At 40.5% G+C, this 23088-nt stretch overlaps 1 protein-coding gene across 8 annotated transcripts in view; it reads right to left on the bottom strand.

Annotated features, from left to right (window-relative positions):
• The window catches only part of TENM3 (teneurin transmembrane protein 3), a 711055-nt gene that overhangs the window by 488779 nt on the left and 199188 nt on the right, over positions 1 to 23088 (bottom strand). For 7 of the 8 annotated variants that reach the window (XM_061585249.1, XM_061585250.1, XM_061585255.1 and 4 more), the window contains exon 3: positions 18150 to 18428. In XM_061585249.1, coding sequence (XP_061441233.1) covers positions 18150 to 18428 — 279 coding nt within the window. Of the gene's footprint in view, positions 1 to 18149; positions 18429 to 23088 lie in introns of those variants that run through there. The other variant, XM_061585256.1, reaches the window with a different exon arrangement.

The raw sequence follows: 23088 nt of genomic DNA on the forward strand, positions 1-23088 counted from the left end.
GCTGGCTGGGGCAGGAGGCATAAAAGCCCAGCTGCCCTTGGGTGGAGGGTCTGCCACCAGCAGGGTCGCCACTGAAGGGGCAACACCAAAGGGGATTGCCCCCTGGGGAGTCTTGAGGGCGAGGGAGCTACCCCCTTCTATTACCTTTTCTTTTTTTTTCTTCTTTTTAATTTGTTTTCTGTTAAACTAATCTAGAGGAGATTGGTGGTGGGGAGGGTGTGTGGTGCATGTGTAGCTCCTACACAGGGTGAGAGTCTATGCAATGAACTGAATGATAGGAGAAAGTCGCCAGATGCCTTCAGAGTGAGAGTCTGTAACTGGCAGAAGGCTGGCCCTCCCTAGGTGTGAGACAGGAGGGAGAATAGATGGGCCCTGTGTGAAAAAGTTTGCATGGGTATGACTGTTCCCAATTCTTGCAGAGGCCTACTGGAATAATTGGTTCAGGCAGGTTTTGTTGGTGGGCCTGTGTTGGGTCCATATTAGATGTTTAGGAGGAGACTCAGTACAGAGGAACATGGGTGATGCCACCCAATTTCAGTGATCACGGGTAGAGGGAAATATAGTCATGGGGATGTGGTGAATTACCATAGAAGACGAGGGCAAGGCTTTCTACAGATGGAGGAAGGGGTGGTCTGGAGATGTGGGGGGTGGATGTCACCCCACTGTCATGGTCAGATCACTTCCTGGTGAAATTTAGACTTATGGCTCCAATGCTTCCCTGCAGGGGCAGTGAACAGATTAAGATGATTCGCCCCCGGGGCCTAATGGAATCCACAGTTGAAGCCCTTGTCATGCTGTGGAACAGTGAGATGTGTCAGGCTCTCGACATGGTTGCCCCTGAGGGCCCTCTCCAACATTGTGGAGCCCGGCTTTCACCTTGGTACACCAGTGAGCTCAGAGCAATGAAACAGGCTGGACGACAGCTAGAGCGCAAGTAGCGAAAGACGTGCTGCGAGGCTGATCGGGCATGAGTAAAACATCAAAACCGTGCCTACTGTGTGGTGGTGAGGGCGGCAAATAATGCCCACTTCTCTTCCTCCATCGCATCCTCAAGTAGCCGTCTAGTGGAGCTTTTCCATATTGTCAGGGGTCTGTTGACATCAACTTGCTGAGGGAGTTTGAGCGAGTGGATCCAGAGTGTGGGCAATGCATCATCAGTGTGTGGTCAATGCATCATTGCAGGTGGGAGTGGTCCCAGCCACCTTGAAAGAGGCGGTGATCCGGCCACTGCTGAAAAAGCTCACCCTGGACCCATTGGTTTGTGACAACTACCGACCGGATGCAAATACCCCCTTATTAGGGAAGGTGATTGAGAGGGTTGTGGCGCAGCAGTTACAAGTATACTTGGATGAAACAGGTTATCTTGACACATCCCAATCTGGGTTCAGGCCTGGTTATGGGACAGAATCAGCCTTGGTTGCCCAGATGGAAGACTTTTATCAGGAGAAGGACAGAGGGAGTGCGACCCTATTATTTTTACTTGATCTCTCGTGGTTTTGGATACCATTGAACATGGTATCCTTCCGGGCTGACTTGGTGAGATGGGTATTGGAGGCACTGTTTTACAGTGGTTCCAATCCTATCTCCAGGGTCACTCTCAGAGAATAGCATTGGGTGACTGTCTTTCGGCCCCCTGGCAGTTGTGCTGTGGGGTGCTGCAGGGTATCAACTTGTCCCCCATGCTGTTTAACATCTATATGAAGCCTTTGGGAGCAGTCATCAGGAGATTTGGGGTGAGGTGTCAGCAGTATGCCGACGATACCCAGCTCTATTTCTCTGTAACATCTGAATTGGGAGAGGCCGTACAAGCCCTGGACCGCTGCCTGGACTCGGTGGTGGGCTGGATGAGGGCCAATAAACTGAGTCTGAATCCTAGCAAGACGGAGGCACTGTGGGTTGGTGGTTCCCGAGTTCAGATAATTGGTTAGTTGCCTGCTTTGTATGGGGTCATACTCCCTCTGAAAGAGCAGGTCCATAGTCTGGGGATGCTCCTGGATCCATCTTTGTCGCTAGAGGCCCAGGCAACCTTTGTGGCTAGGAGTGCCTTTTACTGGCTGCGGCTGGTAAGACAGCTGTGGCTGTTTCTGGACCAGGATAGCCTGACCACTGTTGTCCACACACTGGTAACCTCCAGGCTGGATTATTGTAAATCGCTCTATGTGGGGCTGCCCTTGGGGTTGGTCCAGAAGCTGCAGCTGGTGCAAAATGCAGTGGCAAAACTGCTCACTGAGACAGGGTATCACCAACATGTCACCCCGCTGCTGAAAGAGTTGCACTGACTGCCCATTTGCTACCGGGCCAAGTTCAAGGTTCTAGTTTTGGTGTACAAAGCCCTATACAGATTGGGACCAGGATACCTGAAAGACCGTCTTATCCCTTATATACTCAGTCAATCACTGCACTCTGCAGGTGAGGACCTCCTGCAGATACCATCTTATCAGGCGGTCCATTCTGGACAACATAGGAAACAGATTTTTAGTGTGGCGGCACCTACCCTGTGGAATTCCCTCCCCTTAAATATTAGGCAGGTGCCATCTCTGTTATCTTTTCTGCGCCTTTTGAAGACTTTCCTCTTTTAGCAAGCCTTTTAACTTGAGACCTATCCCAGTCTGCATCTGTGTTGGAATTATTTTTAATATTTTTCATTATTATTTTAAGCAATATGTTTTTAACACCATTTAAAAGCTTTTTTAAAGCTTTTTTAAATGTTTTTAAAGTTGTTTTGTTTTAATGTATTTTAAGGTCTGATTTTATGATGATTTGATGTGTTTTAGTGCTTCTGTTTGTCGCCCTGGGCTCCTGCTGGGAGGAAGAACGGGATATAAATCAAATAATAAAATAAATAAATGTTTCATATAAAGCGGGCTGACCTACTGTAAATATGTTCTTATGTTGTGAATAATTTTTATTAAATGCAAAGCATTTGATGTAGATTTTGATCAAAAAGCCACACCTTCTCCATTAGTGACAAGCAAAGATGGAGCCAGAGCCTCTGTGTGCATACTGCCATTTTTTAATGTGAAATCTATTTTGAATCAAGCGGTTTCCAGAGAAGCTCTGGCTTTAATGTTTCTGGCAATTCTTCATTGACCCAGATGGGCATAGGAAACTGAGTTTCTTTATATCACAATCACACAACTAGAGTATTGTTCCTGTGTGTATTTTTTCATAGGAACACAATATTTTATTACCCAGCTACATCTATTTATTATTGTAACTGGGTTTTGTGTGTGTTTTAATATTTGTTTTATGATTTTTAGTGCTCTGAGACTCTCTGCTGGAGACAACACAAATTCAACAACTATAAAAAATGTTCCCCTACCTATCTATGAAATCATTGTTTGATAAAGGTGGGAAACTTCTCATTGACATATTTTTGTTTAAGCAGGCATTAGTGATGAGAGAAAGCCGCCCATTCAGCCAAAGGAAGGAGAGTATAGGAAGTAGTTACTCAAAAAAGCCATTAAGGTGAAAGTTTGTGTTTTAGTAAAAGGGGTGTCTTCCTTTGTAGCTTGCCCTTCTACCTCAAAATATGGAGGAAGACACAACATGAACATTTCAAAATGCTCCACTCCTCGATACCATTGCTACTGGCACCTGAAGAACCACAATTAGAGAGAACCTATGAAGAAGCATTGCAGTATTGCAGCGCTACATGGTTTTATTCTCTGCCAGTCAAATCATCAGCAATGATAGGATTTACCATGTTAATGTATAGCATGTGTTCAGCTAGCCTCTTTTTAAAGACCTATAGTAGAGATAATTTTGCAAATCATGTTTTGTCCATTTAACCTATGGGACAAACTATGGAATTCCATGCATGTTTAGTCAGAAGCAATTCTCCCCGAGTTCAATTAAGAGTATTTACCAATGAGTATGAACAATGTTACAGCATAGATTGCATTACACATTTACGTGGCAGTAAACTCCGCTGAACCAAGTTGGAGTTACTTCTAAGTAAACATATATAGGATTGGGTTATAAGGATTGATGCTTTTTCAGGGCAAGGGATATTTCACCTTCAAATAAGCACAGAACTTTTTCCTAGTTGATTCAATCCTTCACCCTGTGGTAAGCTGGGGACAGCCAGCAGGGGGCTGTGTAAACTTGTAGTGGGGTCCTTCTTTTCTCATGTGTAATTCTGGGGGAGGGGGAAAATACTGGTTCAACAGCCTTATTGACAAGACAAAGCATAGCTGTAATGTCTAACTATGCATCAAATATTCTACCAGTATGTCCCTTTATACCTGCTGGGCTCCACAAAAAAGAATGATTATTACTGCTAAAATCTTCAAACTATATTATCCAGGGTTATGTGACTGAATAAAAAGTTGGTTCATAATAAATGGCAGAAGACATCCTTATGGTTACATGATACACAAAATGAAGAACAAAATGAGTTAACTTTCCATCTTTACATTTATATTGATACATAAGTAGCTATTTATGAAAAAATATTATGGTAAGCAGGTCAATATAATTTTGTTAGGAAATGAAAACATTTTTCTAGAAAACACCTTATGAGATACAACCCAGATACTTTACTAGTTATCAGATGACTACTAACTGAAGTTTAACACTCCTGGCAGATTTTGCTTCCTTTCTGTCCCAGTGATAATTACATCAATAAACTTGAGTCAGCAGATTTGTTGCTCTCCGATTCATTAATTAAAACAATTTTACTGCTACCACTGTGATTTTTCAAGGACATCAAAAACACATTCAAAATCAAAACAGCATGCATCATCAATTCTGATATGCACATAACATGCTTTGTTTCATTGCATTCTAAAAAAATTACAATAATATTTATAATTTACAAAGAAATAAGTTATATTTCTTTATTCAAGGGCACAAGAAAAATACATTTCAGCTGGTGAAACTGAGTAGCTATATACTTGTAGCATACTCAAAAACAGAAGAAAAAAAGGAAAAATCGGCAAAACGTTTTCTAGAAACATTGACTGCTTTTAAAATGAATCTAAATGTAAATGCTCATATTAAAGTAACTTTCAAAGCAATAGTCCCATACCCTCTATTTTCCTCAATGTATAAGGTGCAATGCTTTTTCCAGTTAAAGCATTTTAAATAATTCTTTATAAGCATCATCTTGCATAAAAAGTTATACATGTATTTCAATCTTACATTATTTTTGCTGTTAAAAGTGTTATTAGCAATTCAATTAGTGTCTTTGCTGTTTTCTGCAATGCAGCAGTTTGATTTTGAATCAGTAAATGCCCGAAGATTACCTTTGCCATTTTGTCATCTTGCAGCACAATGTACAAAGCCTAAATATAAAATCGTATCCACACATATGCATTCCAGAAATAACACCAACATTACAAAATGCCTCATAAATAAGTAACAGAGTCAATTCTGAGAGACTTTGTTACACAGAGAATTTGAATTAATGTACAAAAACTGCATAGGAAGCAGGTAATGCTGGTACAGTGATGATGTACACAATTCAACCCTCCAAAACAACCAAGAAATAAAGACACCATGAAATCCCTTTACACCACATTTTCACTAAGCTGTATTAACTTAAGTCCAGTTCAGGCACTACCCAGGTGGCCGTAGTCTTCACACAGAGGATGGACAGATGCTTACCCATCTCTTCAGGTGACATGTGATATCAGCACTCTAATTGGACACTGTATTACATACAGATGCCAAATTCATATAACACAGTAAGGGGATGGAGAGGAATTGCGCTTTTACCACTCCATGTGGAGTGTTCATGTCACACATCATGTTATGGATGTGGTCAAGAGAGGAGCATGTACCTTTTCCTCCTTCACATACAGACCATCACCGCCCAAATAAGTATCTGAACCAGGCCCACAATATTTGTGCACATTCCGCAATAGCTGCTATTATGTGTTGTGTTTAAAAGTCCCTGTCAATTCTGTACCAAGCCCATGAATTTTGATTCTCAAAAACATAAATTAGAGACAGAACTCACAGGGTTATCAATAAATACAATATGACAGTTATACAGGGCTCCATGCATTGCAAATACAGTATTACAATTATTATTATTATTTATTTATACCCCGTCTTATGGCCCAAAGGCCCTCAAGACGGCTTACAGAAAAACACAAATACAGGAATACATCCATAAAACAATACAATTTACAAAATTAAATAACAAATAACATTATTAAAAAACAGCTATTACAAAACTTCCAATGAAAATACAGTGTGGTGCAGGCACCTGGAGCAGCAGAAACATCTCAGATTACCCCCAACAAAGCTGTGCGTTGGTTCTCTCTCTTTCCTTCTATACTTGCAAGTCCGACACCTTCAATTGAACTTCTAATCAGCTTCTCTGTTGGCAAAATACGAGTAAGCTTTCCCCAGCACCAGCCGGTCCTGCCCTATATGTGGTTCCCCATCCTGCCGCCATAGTTGTAAATGATGGACGGTAGCGACCCCCCACTTGGTGGCCACATTGATCTTCTTGGAGAATGTGCAGCCACCGCCCTGCTGGATGAGGGCGAGCCACGGCGTACCTGCGACAGTGGCGGCGACCAGGATGCTGAAGTTGGTGAGGGGGTTGCAGGAGTTGATGGCGTCAAGCCCCTCCAGCAGCACCAGCACACCAGCCTCCCGCTGCAAGGGCGAGTTCTGCCCATAGACACCATTCTTGCCGGCACTCCAGCCGCTCTAGTTGCTGCCGGGCATCCTGTTCCAACTGAAGACAGTGGCAGCTCCATGGTCTTTTCGGCGGTGCCAGCTCCTGCAGCTTGAGTCCCGGCACCTGCCAACAGAGTGTCAAGGGAGCTGGCGAGGATGAAGCTGTGGCTGGGGGAGGATGTGGGGCTACTGCTTCTATTCGCTCACACCATTTAATTGCTTCATGACAATATATTCATAAGAGTTGTCAAGAAATGGCTGGCTGCTCCATACAATGAGAGAGTTTCCTTCTGGTTAGTCCAGTATGCACACAATGCTAAACCAAAATTGATTGATTGATTGATTGATATCCCACCCTTCCTCCCAGTAGGAGCTCTGGGCAGCAAATAAAAGCAATAAAAACACTTTAAAACATCATAAAAAACAGACTTTAAAATATATTAAAACAAAGCATCTTTAAAAACTTTTTTTTAAAAAAAGGTTAAAAAACATTTTTTTAAAAAGGTTTAAAAACATATTAAACAGCAATTCCAAAACAGATGCAGACTGGGATAAGGTCTCAACTTAAAAGACTTGTTGAAAGAGAAAGGTCTTAATCTGTCCACCATCCCTGCAGGGGAGGATCAGAGCTGTAAGGTCTCAACTTCACCAGGAGGTGGTCTGACAATGACAATAGGGTGACATCCACCCACCCAACTCCAGACCACCCCTTCTTCTATCTGGAGCAAAAAACAAGTCGAGGGTGTACCCTGCCCTATGCGTCAGGCTGGTGACAACTTGAGACAGCCCCATGGTTGACACGGAGGCCAAGAAGTCCCGTGCTGGAACACTCAGCTTGGACATTGAAATCACCCAGGACTATCGTTCTGGGCTCCTCCAATACCACAGCAAAGGCAGCCTCTGCCAGCTTGGTCAGAGAAGCTGCTGGGCAGCAAGGTGGACAGTACACCAGCAGCAACCCTAGTTTACTGTCTCCTTGGCCCAACAACAGGCGCAGGCCCTCACAGCCAGCTCCAAGACAGAGTGGTGTCCTGGTGACAGATGGACATTCTGTAGACCACAGCAACCCGTCTACCCTGTCCCTGCAGCTCCTGCTGGTGTTGTACTGAATATCCAGAAGGGCAAAGCTGGGTCAGATCAATTCCTCCCAGCTCACTCATCCAGGTCTCGGTAATGCATAGCAAATCAGCACCCTCGTCCATGATCAAATCATGGATGAGTGTGGTTTTATCGTGTACTGATCTGGCATTAAACAACAGCACATATAGGCCAGTGGGCACAGCAGATGAGCAACTAGGAACCCATCCATGGGAGGAGTGGGAGTGAGGGACAAGGCAAAGATAGCCTTGCCCTCATCTTCTATGGTAGCTCACCACCTCCCCCATGGCATCTACCCATGATCACTGAAATTGGGGTGGCATCACCCATGCCTCTTACTAAGACTCCTCCTAACCACCTGATATGGGCACAACAAGAGCTCACCAACAAAACCTACCTGAACCAGTTATCCCAGGAGACCACTGTGAGAATTGGGAACAGTCAGACCCACTCAATATCTTTCTCACAGGGCACATCAAATGATGGCTTAGTATGAATGGGGTCTCACCAAGAACAGGTCGTGCAAACTGTAAGATATCTCAGTCACTTTGTTCCTCCCAAGTCATTTTGCTGCTTCGCTAAGCTAAGCCATGGATTGACTTTAGCATGTGGTCTGAACCCAGGTTCATGGTTTAGTTCTCTTCAGACAAACCACAACCAATAGTCATGGTTATATGGAAGCGGCCACAATGTCCTCTCCAGGAGCACATTTGCTTGTTTGTGCTAAGCCATGGTTTTGTTTAGCATTTCATATGAACAAAGGCATTTTCTCTTTCCCCTGCTCCCCAATTTCTTTGTCTATTATACATGCTGCTCAAGGCTTCATCCCAAATCTGTTCCAAATAATCAGCATACACTTGTAGGTTTTCTTATTCATTCCAGGATCACATAGTTCACTAACTATTTTTTGTCAGTCCTTTCTTTGCTCCTATATGCTTCTGGAAAAGCCTAATGAAACTACAGGATCATTTCAACATAATTCTTGGAGCAAATCTATGCTTTCTGTGTGATATACACTAACTGTGGGTGTCAGGAAAGGAACAGCACAACAAATAAAGATGTAAATAATCTTCTAATCAACTCAATTTTTTCTGCAAGCTACTAACCTTTAAACACAGAAACTAATATATTTCTCAGGGGCTATTCTCAATCTAGGGTAAGATATATTTACAAGTTACACATGGAACTATAATAAAAATCCTGCTTTTTAAAGAAAAATAACCTAACTTTGTAAGGCACTATTGATACAGCAATAACTTAAGATAGTGAAGTGAATATTCCCTAACTGCTTAGAGAAGCGCTTAAATGAAAGTTTTTACAAGCAGAACGTTGTTGAGAATACAATATGTTATTAGTAAGTGTAAAAGTCCATCAATTTAGTACCACTGCTTTGTGAATAAAGCCTTAAACGCTCCCAAAATGATGCAAGAATTATTTTGGCATTACTGTAGTCTTAGCAAAAGGTACACTGCTAAGCCCAAATTATAAAAATCATGTGTTCAAATAATTACTTGTTCTGTTGTATAAACTGTTCCACTATGTTTACATTATATTTTTGAGTATTATAACACTATCTTTGATGAACTACTTTTGTACTATCTTTAGCTGAAAATTGAGAAAAACACACTGGAGGAACTGCAAGTGGAGCCAAATTATTAACAATTGTGCAATACTGTACAAACGAGTAAAACACTGATTTTAAAATTCAGTAAAAAATTGGAGGGAGAAATATCAATAATTTAAGATATGCAGATGATACCATACTACTAGCAGAAACCAGTAATGATCTGAAACGAATGCTGATGAAAGTTAAAGAGGAAAGCACAAAAGCAGGACTACAACTGAATGTCAAGAAGACTAGAAGTAATGGCAACAGAAGATTTATGTAACTTCAAAATTGATAATGGGGACACTGAACTTGTCAAGGAATACCTCAGCATAGTCATTAACCAAAATGGAGGCAATAGTCAAGAAATCAGAAGAAGGCTAGGACTGGGGAGGGCAGCTATGAGAGAAGTAGAAAAGGTCCTCAAATGCAAAGATGTATCACTGAACATTAAAGTCGGGATCATTCAGACCATGGTATTCCCGATCTCTATGTATGGATGTGAAAGTTGGACAATGAAAAAAGAGGATAAGAGAAAAATCCACTCATGTGAAATGTGGTGTTGGAGGAGAGCTTTGCGCACACCACGGACCGCGAAAAAGACAAATAATTGGGTGTTAGAACAAATTAAACCAGAACTATCACTAGAAGCTAAAATGATGAAACTGAGGTTAGCATACTTTGGACACATCATGAGAAGACATGATTCACTAGAAAAGACAATAATGCTGGGGAAAACAGCAGGGAGTAGAAAAAGAGGAAGACCAAACAAGAGATGGATTGATTCCATAAAGGAAGCCACAGACCTGAACTTACAAGATCTGAACAGGGTTGTTCATGACAGATGCTCTTGGAGGTCACTGATTCGTAGGGTTGCCATAAGTCATAATCAACTTGAAGGTACATAACAACAACAACAAATCAAACATTAGTTCTTAGTGATCTTCACTAAGGAAAACCTTATCTTCTTTCTTAAAAGTGAAAGCGTCAAGTTTTCACAATATATCTACGGTGCAACACATAACACTGAATTTGCACTTGCTATCCATTGCAACAGCAGAATTGACATCACATAAATATGACTATGGATACAAATACTCTCCATGCCAAATTATTTCTGCGTTTTATGCAGCTGATTTGTTCATATAGAGACTATGTTCCAAAGTATGTGAAGATGACTCTTTAAGACAGACACCTGGCTACATGTCAGATAAAATCTTTTCTACTTAGTCACAAGCCTTTTAACACCACTTGAAAATAATGAAAAAAATGCAAGTTGCTTACTTATAAATAAAATTACTTCATCAGAGAGCAACCTAGGCACACTAATCTGTGTTCATCCTAACATAGGCACTGGAATAGCAGTGCACTTGAAGGAGGAAACCATAATTTGCATCAGGAAAGATCATAACATCTTTGCTATCTTTTTGGTGCCTTTTGAAGACTTTCCTCTTTCAACAAGCCTTTTAAGTTAAGACCTATCCCGGTCTGCGTCTATGTTAGAATTGCTTGTTTATGTTTTTTTAATAATGTTTTTAACCCTTTTTTAAAATATGTTTTTAAAGCTTTTTTTAAAAATTTTTTTACATTGTTTTGTTTTAATGAATTTTAAGGTCTGTTCTTATGATGTTTTAAAGTGTTTTTAGCACGTCTGTTTGCTGCCCTGGGCTCCTGCTGGAACAGTGGGATATAAAATAAATAAATAAATAAAATCTGTATGAGTGGGGCAGATCCCTGTGGCAAATTTTCTTAAGAAGTATATTGACTGCAATAGGCAAATGACTAGGAAAGGATTCTGTTAATAGAAAGCTCGGAGGATGGCAACGAGGGAGAGGGCCTTCTCAGTGATGGCCCCCAAATTATGGAATGGTCTTTCTGCCGAGGTGCGCCTGGTGCCAACACTTTTATCTTTTCAGCACCAGGTCAAGACTTTCATCTTTTCCCAGGCATTTTAGCATGTGTTTTTATATTGCTTTTTAAAAATGTGTTTTTAAATTTGTATATTTGTTTTTAATGATTTTAATTGTTGTAAACCACCCAGAGAGCTTCAGCTATGAGGCGGTATACAAATGCAATAAACAAACAAACAAGCAAACAAACAAATCACTCTTCTGTGTCATAAAGTGAATAAATAGGTCAAGTTGTTCAAGACTAATAGGATATGATGAAACACTACTGCAGAAAGCAATGCTGTTTATAGATGCATGAGAAAGGTATTCGTATACAGTTTTGTCTGGGTCAAACTGGTAACCCATGTAAAACGAAGGCTCAAACTTTGGCTTAAAGTCTTTGTCCTGTTCGCCTGTTCTGCACTATGTCAATGATCTTCAGTGAACCATATGGAAATGCCATGCTCATTCATTCCTCTCTTCTCCTCCCCTGTGGCTGGTAGGAGCACTTCTGCCAAGTTTAGATCACCTTTAAAGAAATGTGGCTTAACATTAGATATGAACCAGGGATCCCGATTTAAAACAGCCTATGATCAGTTTCATTATGAAGCTGGCGTACTGAATTATCCAGAATTTGTTTTAAACCATTGAGGCTTGTTAACACAGTACTAAACCATGGTTTAGCATTATGAGTGATCTGGACCACTAGAGGAAAAATAGCAAAAGGAACCACTTTCCCTCTGTTAAAAAAAAAGTTGCAGGTTTCTCTGTATCTGAAGAAGGCTACCAGAAGAAAAACCTTGAGAGAAGCTCAGATGCAAATTGCACTGGCTTCCCCTCTTGGAAAGTTTCAGTCTCTAATTGCCAAGTATGTTAGACAGCTGCAGCCTTGGAATATAGGGCAAAGAATAAACTCTTCAGTTGGCAATGTGTTTACTGGGACCAGTCAGAATGTCACAAAAATGTGGTAAGCTTTCAAGTTCTCCAGAACTTTTCATCACACTAGATGTTACACAAATCAGGGGGTAAGGGGGAACAAGGAAAAATAAAAAACCAAGTAGTACAAAAATTAGTCTGAAGTTGTAGTCATGAGGTCCACTTGTAGACTCATTTTCAAGATGGAAATTGAAAGCTGAAGAAATCCTTCCAAGGTGCTACAGATAGGTGAGACACTTAGGATTCTTGGATAAAGAAGCAATGAACACTCCCAATTTTTGAGAAAAATGCAAAGTCATCTTCAGGTGGATTGGTTGGTCCCAATAAAGATATTGCTCAACTGTGGATACTGGAGTTTTTTTCTTATGGATCAACATGGCTACCTTTGCTTTTTATGTGCCTTGAGAGATAAGAATGAGATCTTCATGTTACTATCTCCTTGTTTGATATTCCCTGCCTCCAGCCTCTTCTGTATTCCTTTGTTTTCTAGAGGTGGGTCAGGGAAGTTAGCATCTTGGCCAGGGACAGGGGGAGGATGGGAGTGGGACTGCTATCCCTGTGATAGTAGGTAGGAGGAGATATGGTGGTAGGCCACCATATGGAGGAGCAGGGCTAGTTACATCAAAGGTCTTGCTCCTTCTACTTCACCTGTATTTCAGAATTTGGGGATGCCAGTCAGCCAACCCCCTGGCCTTGTGGTGTTCTTGTTAAATGCCAGGTCTGCCCAAAATAAAACATATACCATCCACAATTTGATTGTGGATGAGGGAGGAGATTTGGCATGTATAACTGCGTCCGCCTGGGTACTTAGTGAAGCACCATTCCAGTTCAGAGGGACAGGGAGGGGGGAGTTGCAATCATCCATAAAAATTTCATCGTTCATACCAGGAGACCAATCCTCACTATGTCTGGGTTTGAGGGATTGTTTGTGGTGCTGGGCCAGAAAGACAGAATGGGTATGCTGTTAGTGTACTGCCCACCCTGCTGTGCTACAACCTCCCTAACTGAGGTGGGGGAGGTAATCTCAGATGTAGTGTTGGAAGATCCTTTCACGGTGGTGTGGACGGCTTCAGTATCCACACTGAGGCTGCCTCCAATGGCCCAGCTTGGGACTTCATGACCTCCACGACCACTATGGGACTGTCTCAATACATAAATGGCCTAATGTGGATGGGCATACCCTTGACCTAGTCTTTGCCACAGAGTGGATTTGTAATACTACTTTGATTGGGGGACTCACTGTGAGTTGTTCATTGTCATGGACAGACTATTCTCTGGTAATATTTGGGTTGAATGTAGCAACTCCATTCTGCAAGGGGGGCATTAAGGTGGTCTGCCCTCTGAGACTTATGGAATCTGATGGATTCCTGAATGCTCTAGGGGATTTTCTGGTTGACATGGCTGGTGCTCCTGTCGAGGCTCTCGTCTTACTGTGAAATGGTGAGATGCATCGAGCCATTGACATGATTGCTCCTGAGTGCCCTCACTGTCACTGTGGAGCACATAGCTCACCTTGGTACTCTAGTACCTGCATTTGATGAAAACAGCAGGGGAGAATGAGGTGTTGATTGTAAGCAGCAGGGGGGAAGACAGTGACTTGATTATCTGCCTTAATTTGCTCTGCAGTGCACTTGAAAATGAATATAAACAGGCAATTATTACAGTGTTCAGAATAAAGATTAATACCAGTGGAGACTTGTGAATAAATAGCAATTATAATATTGATAATTCTCTGCAAAGCAAAAAAAAAATAGAGGAAATTTAAAAAATGAAGAAAGAAAGAGGAATCAGATCGTTAACCATGACCAAGGAGCCACACTTAAAAATGAAATGTAAAAAAGGAGAGGATACCATCCCTACTCTGGACCCAGAAGTGTTAAATAACTATGGTCAAGTGGCAAATATCCCCTTCCTGGGCTCGAGAAGGTGGTGGCAGTCCAGCTTTGAGCACGCTTAGAGGAAACTGACTACTTGAATCGATTCCAGGCTGGCTTCAAGCCTAGCCATGGGAATGAACTGCCTTGGTTGCCCTGCTTGATGATATCTGTCAGGAGAAAGATAGGGGGAATGCAACCCTGCTTCTTCTCATTCATCTCTCAGTAGCTTTCAATACTGTTGACCATGGTATCCTTCTGGAGCATCTCAGGGAGATGAGGGTTGGGGGCTTCAATCTCCTCATACCTCAAGGGCTGCTTCTGAAAAGTAGTGATGGGAAGTAACTGTTCAGCAGCATGGGTGCTGTCCTGTGATGTTCTGCAGGGTTCCATTTTGTTCCCCATACTATTTAACATCTATATGAAGCGAGTAGGAGCTGTCATCAGGAGATATGGAATGAGGTGTCATTAATATCTCTGTTCCATCTGAATCAAGACAAGCAGTTGAGGTGCTGGACTGGCACTTGGAGGCAGTGATGGGATGGATGTGAGCCAATAAATTGAGGCTGAAACCTGAAAAGATAGAGGTGTTATGTGTTCAGAGTTCTTATGTCCAGGAGGTGGAGAGATGGCCTGTTCTGGATGGGGTTGCATTCCCCTGGAAGGAGCAGGTTCGCTGCTTGGGAATATTCCTCGATCCATCATTGTCACTGGAGGCTCAGGTGATCTCAGGGGGTAGGAGTGCCTTTTTCCAGCCCTGGCTGGTTTGCCAGCTTCAGCCCCTTTTGGACAAAGTTGACTTGGCCACAGTACTCCATGTTCCGGTAACTTCCAGATTGGAATATTTCAATGTGCTCTATGAGGGGTTGCTCTTGAAGATGACTCAGAAACTTCAACTGGTCCAAAATGCAGCAGCCAGATTACTGGCTGGGGTTCCCTTTAGAACTCATACAACCCCTGTTCTAAAACAGCTGCATTGGTTACTAGTTCCGTTTCCAGACCTAATTCAAGGTACTTGCACTAGTGTTTAAAGCCCTAATCGACTTAAGTCCCCAAAATCTAAAAAGACTGCCTCCTTCACTACAGACCCTCTCAGGTATTGGGATGGGGTTTTTTTCCGGTAATTCTGTCACCCTCAGAAGTTCAGAGGTGTGTAGCCTAGGAGAGGGCATTCTCTGTGGTGGCCCCTATATTGTGGAACTCCTTCCCTACGGAGGTACAATTGGCATGAATGCTGAAGATGCACCTCTTTACCCTGGACTTTGATACCTGAGACATGTATTTTTAGGACCCACCCTATTTTGGGATTTTAGGTTGTTTTTAAATTGTTTTTAATGTCATATTTAAAAAAAAAATTAACCTGTTCTGGGATCTTTGGATGAAAGAAGAGTAAAAAATGATGATGATGATGATAATTGAATGCAACTAATATACATCCTTTTGTAATGTAAATAGCAGTCAGGGAAGAACTTGGGCAGCATAATAACTGCAAGTTGGGGTAAGAGACTTTAACCCTCCCACTGAGTTTCTCTCCTCCCAGCTGCTATTTCCATTAGGAAGAAAGGTTGGGAAAGGTTGGATTTTTTTGTTATTTATTTTTTACAAGATTGCCAGGGAAAGAGTTAAAATCTTTTACCCCACACCCTGTAGTCCTGATGTTCAGGCTCCTCCCAGGCTACTGTGTGCATAACAAAAACATAATAATTAAAGTTCAACTAGAATATAACTATTCCTTCTGAGATATAATTATAGCATTATAGGTGCCAACAGTTCCTGCTTAATGTTTAGAAAAAGAAAGATTTGTCACTAGAAAATATAAATCTCTGCTCTCCCCACAATCTAGCATATTTTCTGGTTTGGGATGGTGTATAAAACATGATAAAATGACATAAGCACCAAAATGACTTTCCCTCCCCATATTTTGTAAGCCTGAAACTCCTTTCCTCTCCCCTTACCTACCTCACCCCTCATATAACAAGGTTGATCTTTCCCATCTTTTAGACATATCACATTACTACTTGCTGGATAAGGATTAGTCCTTGCTTGGCACTAAAATATATATTCACTTCCAGTATTGCAATAAAACCATATTTTCCAATTAGGAAACCTATATCAGGGAAAGACATACAGATTTCCTGAAACAACTGAGTAGCAACTAAATCAGGGATAGCTTTCATTTGGAAATACCCTTAATGAGGGATAGTGCTCCTGCAGAGTATATGTTTTTGTTTTCTAGCTCACTTGTCAAAATAATTCTGTAATGTTTGCTATGTGTAAAATCCTATTCAGGTGACTAACACTGAAAGTTACAAAGTGTGTAATGACTTTGCGGCTACATATAATGCACATATTTGTTGTGCATAATCTTACTACATACAATCTCTCCAAATGCGGCAGATGTTTTTACATACTGTACGTAGAACTTTAAATGTAAAACAAATTAAACAGCCCTCTTTTTGTAGGTTCAGAAAGCACAATAATTGAAAAATACATAAAGTTAGCTTCCTTTGACTTGGCCCTTTATTCCTTACCCTAAGAGCTGGATCCTATGCTTTATTTCAAGGGGGCAGTGGGGCAAATAACTGCATTCAGAACTGTCAAGATCTGAAAAAAGGAGTCCTCATCTCCTTGTCCTGACACTGGTACCTGTCTCCATTCTCTACACAAAATTAGAAGCAGCAATAAACGTTGTTACTTAGTCTCTGCCATTGTTGTTTCACAAAGGATGTTACAGTAGTTGTTCAGTGAAATCCTCTACGTGTGTCACCACAATAACATTCCAGAATATGAGTGAGCTGCAAATCTCTTTTGAATAGTCTTATATCCTCAATTTTTCCTCCAAGCTTATCTTAGCCTCTTTCAGCAGTGATATTCTTGAGCAGTGATATTCTTAGGTGGGTTGGGGTTAGAGATTCTAATTTTTATTATTGGCCCTGATCCTTTGTCTTTAATAAGCAGGCTGGAAAGAGAAATGTACCAAGTTACGCTTTCCTACTACTTAATCTCCTGGTTAGGAAAAGGTGCAGTTACTTCATTTCTGCATGTCATGCTACTGTTAAAGAACTCAGGAGCATGTTCAATTTAAAAGTTGGCAATCTATGCTAATTCTATCAGAAGTGAGCACACTTTTCATGATGGGGATAAACATGATTTTTTATGTACACTGCTTAGAAATGCAAATGATTAACAGGTAGATCTGAGTCTTACACTTCTATTTGTGACAGTATTCTATAGAAATAAAATAGTTTTGTTTCTAATGACACAGACATTTAAATTAAAGCTTGTTTTTCCCCAATAACAAAAGCCTGAAAGTTGCAAAATGAGAGCTCAAGTTCTCTTGCACAAGCACTATCAACACATAGAATTTTAAAACTGCCTTATACTGCCAAAACCATTGGTCCATCTAACCCAGTATTCTCTTTATAGAACCTTCTTAATGCAAAGCATGTTATCTACCACTAAACAGTAGACTTTCTTGACTGAAACAAAATTATGCACAACGAAGGCTGCATGTGGCCCATGGGTAGTAGACTATTCAATTCAGAATTAACCGGGGGTGGGGAGAGACTCATATAGAAAGACTATTGCCAATTTCATAAAAGAGTTTTGTTTATAAGTTTGTGGGTTTTTAACTGCACACTAGTCAAAGTATAAAGAACATTCTATTGTATTACAGTTTCAATTGCTCTCATCAAGTATCAACTTTAAAGCATGATCAAGTTTGTTCTTTAATATTTGAGCCCTCTTCATGAACTATCCTGTATAATTCATTCTAAGATTCAGAGGCTTATTTTAGATGTCTTAGAGAAATTGACAAAGAACGTAAGTTAGCTTTGGGAATAAAACATCTTATTTGCTCTTCAATGAAGGAAAACAGCTAATATGGCCCAATATAAGTAATATATAGCTAATTATTTCCTATGTAATGTTTCCAACCGGTTGATAAAATATTGTACAGATTAATTTAAGTGATCAAGGCAGGATACTGGCTTTTCCTAGAAAGTTGTCACTGAAGTTGTTCATAAAATATGCTCATATTTAACAAATAAGTGTTGTATAAATACAAATCATGAAGTAGTTTTTCATATTCCACACAGAAAGACTTACCATTCTCACTGTCGGACTTGTTGTCATGCTCAGTATCAGTTAAAGTGAGGGCTGAGTTCGAACGGCTTGAGAGACAGGAACTGCGGCCTGATTTCACCCCCCTGCCCCACAGTCTCATGGCATGCTCTGGAGACATCACTCCTTCATTTTCAGTATCAGCATCTGACCCTGCACTGATAGAGTAACCTCTGTGAGGTAGCCCCATTTCAGCACAAAATGCCAGTCCTCTTCGAGTTGCTGGTTCACATACTCCTAACTGCCTTAGGGTAAAATTCTGTCCTGATTAGGAAAGAAAAAGACAACAAAACATGAGAATCTTCTTAAAAAAAAATAAAACACAAAATTCTTAAAATAAACACACACTAATCAAACAGGTTTTCCCAGGTATATTCCAAAGGTCTTTTGTTAAATGCTACATGAGCTATGGTCAAGTAAATCCTTTTATCTCTAGCAATCTGCAGTGACCTCTTTCATTCTATGGCCTTAGCCATTCTTTGTGAACTATTTAAGCACATCAGGAGTTGTCTAAGGTAGAAAAGAAATATAGGATGACCTGTAAATGAAGAAGAGCTAGTTCAGCATATGGGATTAGCTCTGACAGTCCTTTTTGTCTTATGAAAGTTCAAAAGCAATAACAAGTATGTGTAAGGATTATCTCTTTCTGTCCTAGATAAAGTCCTAAGCAACTGTGCTATTCAGATGTCACTTATCATTATAAGAAAAGTATGTTTCCCTTAAGAATAAAACATTAATTAAATTAGAATAAGGGTTCAGTTAGTTGATCCTGCTTTAGCTGAAGGCCTAAAAGCAATTAAGTGCATTACTTTTCCTGAAAAAGTTTGTGTAAGATTCCAGCAACTGATGATTTCAACTAATGATTTCAGAGAGTGTGGGGGATCAGTGTGTTCTGATTTGGAAGAGCTGAAGAGACATACAAAATTGAAAATTAATGGTTATATGAATAAATCAGGTGTAATAAACCTGAGACATTTAAGAGTATTTAAATTAGAGCACGTCATGCTATTGTTTTATTAATTATTGTTTTATTAAATACTATGCTATAAGCTTAACTTTATTTCCTCAAATGCGTTTGTCATATATAGAGCGCTGGCATGGTCTTTTCAGTTATTTCAATGAAGTTCTTTATTATGAATCCTAGAACCAACATCACACTTCTGGAATTACAGGTAACTGGAATTACACTGTGTTACTCATGGCAGCTGATAAAATTTTGACTTGGTAGGGCTGCAATTTTTAAACATGCTGTTTTCATCACAGTAGGACTTCTACAGGACTTATTTAGGAAAGTGTGCTATTACATATGCATAGAATTCCACTGTCTCCTCTCTACAAACATATCAATTCTCTGCATATCCATGAACAATGGAAGAGCTTCCATGTAAAAGGGCCAAGAAGGATTTTCAGGCAAGATTGACTCTAAACCTCTTATTCATGTATTGATTCTATTGTATTACAGTTTCAATTGCTCTCATCAAGTATCAACCCATTCATTGCCAAAAAACAAAACACACACACACACACACACACTTAACTTGCTTCCAGTTATATGCAGTTTTACACCCCCAAAAAATCAATTTAACTTTTCATTAAACAGAACACTTTTTTCTCTAAATTAAAATAACAAAGTATTCCAACCAACCGACAAAAAAATTGTTTCATCTGAGCCAGGGCACATCAGAGCAAAGCAGAACATATTTGCAATGCATGGCTCAGTCCTAAAAATGTGAAGTAATAATGTCTGCTCATATGTAGAGTACATCACACCAGACAAATCATAATCAGCCTCTGCTATGTCTTATATTACAGAAAATACCTTCCAGGTTTAAGGAAGGATATAGAGTCATATCCAGACAGGCAAAAAGTCCCAACTTTTCATTTTAGAAATTGACAAAACTCACAAAAAAATCCATCTAGAAAGAATAGCAGCACGCATTTTCCTCTGCATTCAAGGTATTTTGAATTTAAGCTAAAGGAGGGGCTTGTTGGAAACAGATACACACACCTTTTCTAGAAATACTCTAGAAAATACTCTGTAATTGCAAGTGGCTCAGATCAACCTGTCCTGCTTTACCTAGCTTCTAATGAGTGAATGAAGGGAAATTGTCAACACAGAGTTTGTTATAAAACATACACAAGCCTCCCTCTATTTCTCATTCCAATTCACAAAACTAAATGAAAAATGATTAATTTAAAAATTACACTTATTATAGAAAGAGACTCGCTGTTTGCTTGCTTGCTCTCTTGAGCAAGGACTCTCACACAAACTAACAACAACAAAAAAGCTCAGTGTCATGGCCCTGTCCGAGGACTCCTCAGATGAGGACGACTCGGGAGTAACAGCAGCAGACCCAGGAGCAGCAGACCCAGAAGGAGACACGGAGGAGCCTCCTGAGAATCCAGCTCCTTCTCCCCCTCAGCTGCAGAGCACCCCAGATACAGCGGAGGCCCTGCAGCCAGACGCAGCCAGTGAACAGGATACTCCCCCCTCACCTGCAGAACGTAGACAGCAGAAGGTCAGGCAGAAGAGAGGCAGGCCTGTCCCCTTAAGGCCCAAATGCTGAGGGCTCACACCTGCTGTCAAACCTGCTCTTTATAAGGCACACTTTGGCCTCAGCTTGTTGCTGACTGCAACGTCAGGCATGGCTTCGTGTATTCCTTGTTTCCTTGCAACGTCTCTTGGACTGACCCCTTGGCACTTGATCCCAGACCTCTACTGACCTTGCTTCTGGACTTCGGACTTGGCAAGTAAGCTTCGAACAGGCCTGGCCCTTATCAGGTTCCCTCCTCATAGACCTGGCAGATTTACAACCAGACTGCCGGCTAAGGACTTTCCTTCCATGCCAACGACCCAGGAATTTCCAGCCCCCACCGGCACTGCTGACTCAGTGCAGAGCTGACACTCAGTACAGTAGGAAATACTCCTCTCTTGCTTCTCTAGCTAACTATGAAGAAATTTGGCCTTCAAGGAAACACCTTTGAGCATGCTCAGACCCAGGCTACGGCTACCACATAGGGCTGTTCTTGAAGCAGCCTGATTCGGACCTCAACTTTCTTAAATCTGCTATACTAGCTGTGCTGGATAAGTCTCATAACATCAGATGGAGTAGGAGCTTTCCCACAGCTATAGTTTTGGATTAGGATTGGCTACAGAACAGGAGATTGACAGAAATGCCTTCATGAGCCTCTGTAAATTCAAGACGTTATAAAATGTGTGTGGAACACTAAAGCATGTGTCACTTCGAGATTTTTGGAGGATTTTTTTTTAAAAAAACTGCTTGACATTCTCAATGGGAGGACTGTGCCCCAGTAGGCCTAGTGGATCAGCCTTCTCTGACTATAGCTCCTACAGAATACGACAAGAGGTACCTGAGACAGACCCCCTTTAGTGATGGTACTGAGATTGTGAGATACCCTTTCCATAGAGATCTGTCAGGCCTATTTTCTTATTTTTCATGTTTCTGGTGAAGACCTTTTAGTCTAATATGGTTTTAAGGTTTGATCTTAGCATGACAATTTGTTGTTTGTACTTTTAACTTGTTTTATTGTTTATTGTTTATTTGGAAGCTGGTGTTTGTGTTGTAGCAGAAAAATGGAGCATAAATTCAACAACTTTTTCAAAAACTATTTTCTGACTAGCATTCCAGTGCTTTTCCTAAATAAGTTTTGTAAATATTAAATGTGAATGTAAATCTAAATAAAGTACAGGAAAACATTTTAATAAAGCAATGGGACTCTGAAGAGCTACATGCAACTGAAGAATGAATGGTTCATGAAATGCAAAAGGAGTTAATGCCCCAGACCTTGACAGCTTTCAAGCATGCCAGTTAATCACTTTATTGCTGTGGTCATATCAGTTGTTGCAATCAGTTTTAGCCCATTCAGAATTGTAAATGGATTCTGACTACGACACTCATAAATAATGGAAAACAGTTGCTGCAATTAGCTACAAATCAAATAGTACTTATCATTGAGATGTGAATAAATAACAGAACAAAAATGCATTGAGGGAGGAAAGGCAACTGTCACAGCAGTAAAAAGCCATGCTGGTGAGTAAATTGTGTGAAGGCTATTAAGAAGGATGAATCGGTAAACAATCAACTGTTTAAATAAGGATCACACTATGTAGCCTATCAAAGTTTGGGTAAAGGTTGGAATTCTCTACAGTCACTGAAACACGCACATCATTTGTGCAATTTAGCCATTGTGTAATATTCCTAAGCTTAGAACCGATAAGACCTATAATAATGTTTGGTTGTGAACATTTCTAACAGAGTTAAGAGAAAAAAAGTTTCCAGGAATATTGCATAGCCTAAATTTGGTATCACAACTTATATTCAGAACAGAGAAATTATTATTTATGTTAGGAGGTAAATCCTGTGGTCTACTCTTGTTGGAATATAGAACACAATGCCAAAGAATGGTTCGTACAAATATTTGATGCTTAGTCTGTGGCAGGACTTTGAGAGAAGTGAATAAGTGGAGAAGTGTAAAACTTTAACAAAAATGAAGAAGGCAACTACATGAATTCCCATACTCATGACAAATTCCCAAAGAATACCTAGGAACTATTCATAAGGCCAAAATGTGACCCAGGGAAGCCATGAACAAGCATCACATTTGAAGTGAATGCATGTTACACACTATGTGTGTGCTGAAACTGTCAAATATTGCTCTGTCGCTTTCCCAGATCATCATTCAATGCATGAAGTGAGTGGATGCTGAACAGACCATTTGCAAGTATGAGAAACGGCTTAAAGAACCAGTTCCCTATGCACTCAATTGTAAAAACAAAACATAACAAAACTCATAAATAATATTTGTTTTAAACTGATTTTAATATTATAATTTTAAATTGTCATAACTTGCCCTGAAACCTTATGGTGAAGGGTAGGTAAGAGCCGGAGAGGACCTACAGAGA

Source organism: Rhineura floridana, chromosome 9 (assembly GCF_030035675.1).
Source record: "Rhineura floridana isolate rRhiFlo1 chromosome 9, rRhiFlo1.hap2, whole genome shotgun sequence".
Classification (NCBI taxonomy): domain Eukaryota; kingdom Metazoa; phylum Chordata; class Lepidosauria; order Squamata; family Rhineuridae; genus Rhineura; species Rhineura floridana.